At 28.9% G+C, this 6,391-nt stretch overlaps 1 protein-coding gene across 1 annotated transcript; it reads right to left on the bottom strand.

The window, feature by feature from the left end:
* Window positions 1-822: 822 nt before the first annotated feature.
* On the bottom strand, window positions 823-3,199 carry LOC125846522 (uncharacterized). Its single transcript, XM_049526021.1, has 3 exons — window positions 2,978-3,199; window positions 2,697-2,798; window positions 823-1,620 (listed from the first exon to the last, which is right to left on the bottom strand). Exons 1-3 carry the CDS (start codon window positions 3,197-3,199, stop codon window positions 823-825), a joined length of 1,122 nt encoding a protein of 373 aa, XP_049381978.1.
* Window positions 3,200-6,391: the final 3,192 nt, after the last annotated feature.

Raw genomic sequence — 6,391 nt, forward strand, 5'->3', positions numbered from 1 at the left:
GTGTATAAAATTCATTTTGCAATTTTTTTAAAATTTATTAATAATTTGAAATTTTCTACAGGTAATTAAGTGGATTACGAAATTGAAGGAGTGATGTATGATGCAAACACCAAATACGAAAGCTTGATTACTACTATTTTTCATAATTGGGTGTGGACACGACCATTTATCATTTGGAACTCAAGTATTTCGTGATTGGTCCATCACCACCAATGAATATTCATAACGATATGGGTGTATATAATTCCAGCCTAAAACAGAAATAATTTTAGTGAAACTACTTAATGTGAAAAACTTGGTTACCAGAAATAATAGACTATGTTAATGTAAAACATTGATTAACAATTGTAAAATATGCCCAGATATTGGTAAAAATATAGAAATAATGAATAAAGGTGTGTTAATATATTGGTTTGATCTGGAACCAATATATGGTAAAATAGTCACGCAATTGGTAAACATATAGGCACGTAATAATGGTTGTGTGTAGAAATCATATGTTTACTTTATATACCAACACAAAACAATAAATTGGAAAGAAATTAGTTTAGGTTAAAATCATGGTTTGAATGATAGCAGAAAAAACACACTCTATTAATGTAAAAAAATTGGTTTACTTGCACTAAAAACTACACAAAATTTGGTAAACATAATGGTATATATACAGAGGCATATCCAGGATCTCAAGAACATGGGGGCACCATTATCTTAAAAATAGACAATTAATTCAATTAAATAAATTTTACGGTGAGAACAAGTTGACGAGCAAGTAGGTAGTAGCAATCTTTATATAGTAATATATTAGCAAAAAACATCATTTACTCACAACTGTCCTCGACGAGTTTTCATATTTTGAAAACGATCAATAATGGCATAATTACTTACATTTTTAAATATACTACGCTCTATATAGAAAACTAAACAACCATTCAAAAGATATTCATCCATCCTATTACGCAAATCATTCTTTATGTACTTCATTGATGAGAATGCTCTTTCCACGCTTGCGGTAGCAACAAGAATAATCAAAGTTAGCTTCACAAGTAACCAAGTTTGATCTAGTTTTGTCTCTATCATCACTCTTGCAAGATCCTTGATTCCTTTCAAGTTGAGAAACTTGCTATCACACTTTTGAGCATAGACAATAAAATCATCGAGTTGAAAATTGAGTTCCCGAAGCTCTTTATCACCAAACTCACTTGAATAGTACTCGGATAGTTTCATTATCCTATCCTTGTGAAAATTAGCAAATGAATCAACCGAACTCAAACTAGCCATACCGAGGAGCAAGTCACTAGTCACCACATCAAAACGATTATTGAGTTCTTGAAGTGCCAAATCAATGACGGCATAAAATACTTCCACACGAAAGTGATGCAAATATGAAATATTGAACATCTTACGCTTTGACTTCCTATTAGAGTAGCCTTCATTCATTTTGGGAATTGAAATACCATGTTTACCACAAAATAAGCTAACCTCATCCATCATAGAGTCCCATTCATCCTCTCTCATCATTTGCAATCGTTTCTTTGAAAGGTCAAGCAATCCCATAGCATTAGCGATATCTTGATCTTTCTTTTGTAAAACTTTATTCAACTCATTCGTCAATAGCAACACCTTAAACATCAAGTGCAACATAAAGACAAATTCAAATTCATGAATCTAGCTCAAAAGATTTTCTGCCGCAAATCTATCAAGATGATATGGACAATCATGTTTCATATCCTTAAGCACATTAACAATTGAAGAAAAAAGAATCAGGAAATTGTCCAAGGTTTTAAAATGAGACCCCCAACTAGTATCACCCGGTCGTTGGAGGCCACGTTCTTGATTCAAACCTTGCCCTATATGAACTTCTCCAAATTTAAGCAATTCTTCCAACTTATCTTCTTGATGTTGTCTAAGTGAATCTCTGCGTTTAAATGAAGCTCCAATAGTATTCAAAATATTAGTTGAATTCTTTTTGGAAAGACCTACAAGTGCCAATTGCAATTGGTGAGCAAAACAGTGAATAGAATATGCAGATGACGTATCTTGTAAAATCAAAGACTTGAGACCATTTATTTCCCCTTGCATATTACTAGCCCCATCATAACCTTGACCACGTATTTTGGATATACATAATGAGTGAACCAAAAGCAAAGAATAAATTGTCTTTTTTAATGATTGAGAAGATGTATCATTTACGTGGACAATACCCAAGAATCGCTCTATCACCATTCCACTTTTGTTGACATATCTCAAAATTAGAGCCATTTGCTCCTTATGAGAAACATCCTTTGATTCATCAACTAATATTCCTAACTAATCACCGTCCAAGTCTTCAATGATAGCCTTAGTTGTTTCTTTAGCACAAGCCTCCACAATATCTTTTTGAATGTCGAACAAATCATCATATCATTTTGTGGAGCATTACCTAATATTACTCTTCCCACATCAAAACTTCTATCCCCATACCATTTCAAAAGTTCAAGAAAAGCACCCTTATATTCGGAACCTTCACTTTCATCATGTCCACGAAATGGAAATCCCGATGTCAAGAGAAATCTTTCTACATCAATTGAGGAATTTAAACGCATCCGATAATCACTTCTTGCCTTTTCACTTTGCTTGTCAAAAGAAGATTGGATCGATTGTCGATGGTTTATCAAATCTTGCATCCTATTGAAACATTTATGATGGATGCTATTTACCTTACCAACATGTTTTTTGAATCTTTCTAAAGCTTTGTTCCAACACCTAAAACCAGCTCTTGTAAATGAATCTCTGACATTTCCACGACTTTCAAGTTCATTCTTGAACAAATAACAACACAAACAAAATGTTGCGTCTGCTTTAATGCTATATTCCACCATTGAGATCTTCTCTTAAATCAAGTTGGTCGAAATTGACATATTTTATCTCCAAACTTAGTTTTAGGGAAGATATGATCAACAGGTTGACATGGCTTTTTTTGAATGTAATACCTCCTTACCGTATCTCGAATATTAGGACCATAAGATGAAATAGGCATTTGATCTTTGGGATCTGCTTCAAGAGATTTAAAATCAAGCATATTATCCGTATTTGAAAATGGAAAAGAATTTATATGTCTTTGAACTTCCGGAGCAACTTGTGAACTCACAAATGGTTGATTAGAGCTAGAACTTGGTTGGCCATCTTTTGGCTTTGGTAACTTGATGAGAAACTTATCCATTTGTGATTTGATGATTTGAATGTAAGAGTTATTTTACCTACAAAATTAAATATTCACACTTCTATTCAATCTTATCAAAACAAAATAATTTTAAAAAAATATTAGCACAAATAACAAGTTTACTAGTAAAAGAATCACAATTATTAGATAACTATTTAGAAATCAAGAAATTCTTATAAATTTAATTATTCAAGCAATCAAATAATGGCACCACTTAATAAATCAAGAAAAACATATAAAACAAATGAAGTACATTAATAAATAATTTATTTATTTTTAGATAGCATACCTTGTTACTTGTTCTCAAATCTCACTTCTACTTCACCATGAACAACAAAGTGGAATGAAGCCAAAAGAAGAACAATATGATGTCTTTACTCTTTTTTACCTTTTAGTTTAGGGCTTTGAAAAGCCAAAAGAAAAAGTTAAAAAAAATAAGAAAAATGTCTAAAGAAGGAAAGAAGAAAAAGAAAGTAAAAAATATAATTTGACTTTATTGACACTTCTAGCTTAAGGTCTAGACATAGCTAATGCAACCTAAAATATGGGTATTTGAACCTCTTTTTATTTATAAATTATTAAAAATATCTATGAAAAGTGGCACATTTTGTTATATTAATTAAAAATTAAAAATATTAATGTGGATAGAAAAATTTGAACCACAAATCTATAAGTTATGCACCCCCTATTTGTACATACTTATCAATATACTAAATTAATATTTTTAACCTTGGGTTCACCAATACAAATTTAAAAAGATAATTAGAAAAATAGTAGTATTATATAGTGGTTAGGAAGGGGAGGATGGGTGCATGTGAACCCACTCCCCTTCATGTACATATGCCTCTGTATATATACCAAACTAAACATTGAATGAAATCAAATAGCACATATAACAAAAGATTTGGTAATGCTAAAACCAATTGTCATAATACTTGTTGTATAAAGTCATTCAACTATTTGAGTTATATACCAACCTATAACGGCATATTGTTAAAAACTATAAAAGGTTAATATTTTGGTTTGGACTGTTACCATAATTAGCATATTCTGTTCATGTAAAAAAATTGGTTTATATATGGTAAAAAAAGGCACAAAGATATGGTGAGGCCTCTAGTTAATTCGAATGAAAAACGATTAAGTGAAGAAGATGTAAGATTTAAGAGATCATATGAATGATTAAAATTGAAGGGTTAACTCAATATACTGTTGAAAAAAGAATTCTTAATATTTCTAGGAAATAACTCAGTTATCAATAACTGTACCAATTTTATTGGTACCATAAAAATCTTTAAATAAAAGGAATAAATCAATATGAACAAAAATATGACTACAAAATGTTAAAAGGAAAATAAAAAAATAATGAATAGTGTGAAAAGGGATTTGTAATATTTCTTGGAACTATAACTCAATTATAGTACTGTAACAACTTTATTGGTACCACAAATCTTTATATAAAAGGACTCCCAATAAATGACTACCAAAACATAAAAAAGAAAATAAAAAAAATAAACAAACGTGTGTATGTGGGTGTGTTTAATGAGAGAGAATATATGATAAAACTAAATACCTAATTACACTCCACATAATATGGCACGAACTACTAAGAGTCAGAGAGAGAGAATTCCGGTAAAAAGAATAAAAATTAAATTATTTGTTATGTATGTAATTTAAAAACTTAGTTTGTAATTAAATATAAGTATATTGATATTTTGTTAGTAGAAGTCTTAAATAGTATACTTTTGTAATTTTTCCTTTCTACAAGTCACAAAACTTTCTTCCTCTCTCAACAAATATCTTTAGTTGCACAACAACGAAAATAAATTCTCTCTATGGATTCTCGAAAGTCTTCTACTGATGTTAACACCGCTCAAATTTCATTAAATCATGGAGAAAACTTTGGTATCTATGTATTCATTGTTTGTTTTAATTTGTGTAGGATTTAGCTTGTATACATTATTTATTTAAATTTTTAAAACTTTATTGCAAAAAAAAAAATTCGCAGTTAACTATGGACAGTCAAATAACTATCTTTGATTTATGTATACAATCAATCGAGAAGTAAAATATGAAAGTCAACAACAAGAACGTCATCTATTATGTTTTCACTTACAAAATAAAAATTAGTATACAAAGATTAGTTCTAAAAATAAAATGCAGTTGTTCTCATCACATGTTCATATGACATCTAAATAGTTTAATGTGGAATACACGTGCAAAGCACATCTGGTTAGATGATAAGAAAAATACACAACAAATATCGTCTATAAGGTAATATTATTGAGATATGACTAATTACATGATTGAAACTCATCAAATTGAAATAAATATATGCATTATTGCATTTAACTAATAAAAATTTTCATTTACCATCTTCATAGATTCGCGTGAATAAGAGATATTTATGACGATCCACATTGAACATTCACAAAAGAATCTGCAATATTATTTTGTGCATAACTTATTATTCAAATCTTCAGTTAAATAAGCAATACTATTTACTATACATATATTTTCTGAATTGGTAATTACGTGCAATGCACGTGTCGAAAAACTAGTATTACTAAAAGTGGAAAGCTCCAAATTTTAAAGTTGAAATACCATTTTATCCCTATACTAAAAACTTTTTTAAAAAATCATATACTATTGGTTATTATATATTAAATATTATGGGATGCTAGAAATTTACTCTTTTTTTTAATGAAATAGTAAAATGCATGAAGAATTTGAAAAGATAGTTTTTCGTTAAAAACATAATGAAAGATTGCATTCATCTATTAAAACTATCAATCATTACTATTAAAATATAAAGAATGTGAAGAGTTAACATTGAATTAAAGCCATAATAAAATACCATAATCATCTATATAATCACTTTTTTTTAAAATCATATATTATTAGTTATTAAATATTAAATATTATGGGATGCTAGAAATCTACTCCTTTTTAAAAATGAAATAGTAAAATGCCTGAAGAATTTGAAAAGTTAGTTTTTCATTAAAAACATAATGAAAGATTACATTCATTTATTAAAACTGTCAATCATTACTATTAAAATATAAAGAATGTGAAGAGTTAACATAAATATAAAGAATGTGAAAAGTTAACATTGAATTAAAGTCATAATAAAAGACCATAATCATCTATATAATCAAATATATATACAGATCATTTTGATAGGAAAGAAAGGAG

Source organism: Solanum stenotomum, chromosome 1 (assembly GCF_019186545.1).
Source record: "Solanum stenotomum isolate F172 chromosome 1, ASM1918654v1, whole genome shotgun sequence".
NCBI classification, from domain to species: domain Eukaryota; kingdom Viridiplantae; phylum Streptophyta; class Magnoliopsida; order Solanales; family Solanaceae; genus Solanum; species Solanum stenotomum.

Bases quoted from the DNA above. Each gene is read 5' to 3' on its own strand.
- LOC125846522 (XM_049526021.1), bottom strand. From the start codon at position 3,199: ATGGATAAGTTTCTCATCAAGTTACCAAAGCCAAAAGATGGCCAACCA. The intron at 2,799-2,977 runs GTAAGGAGGTAT...TATTTGTTCAAG, and splicing joins GTCCTAATATTCGAGATACG to AATGAACTTGAAAGTCGTGG. The intron at 1,621-2,696 runs GTAAATAGCATC...TTGATGTTTAAG, and splicing joins TCAAAAAACATGTTGGTAAG to GTGTTGCTATTGACGAATGA.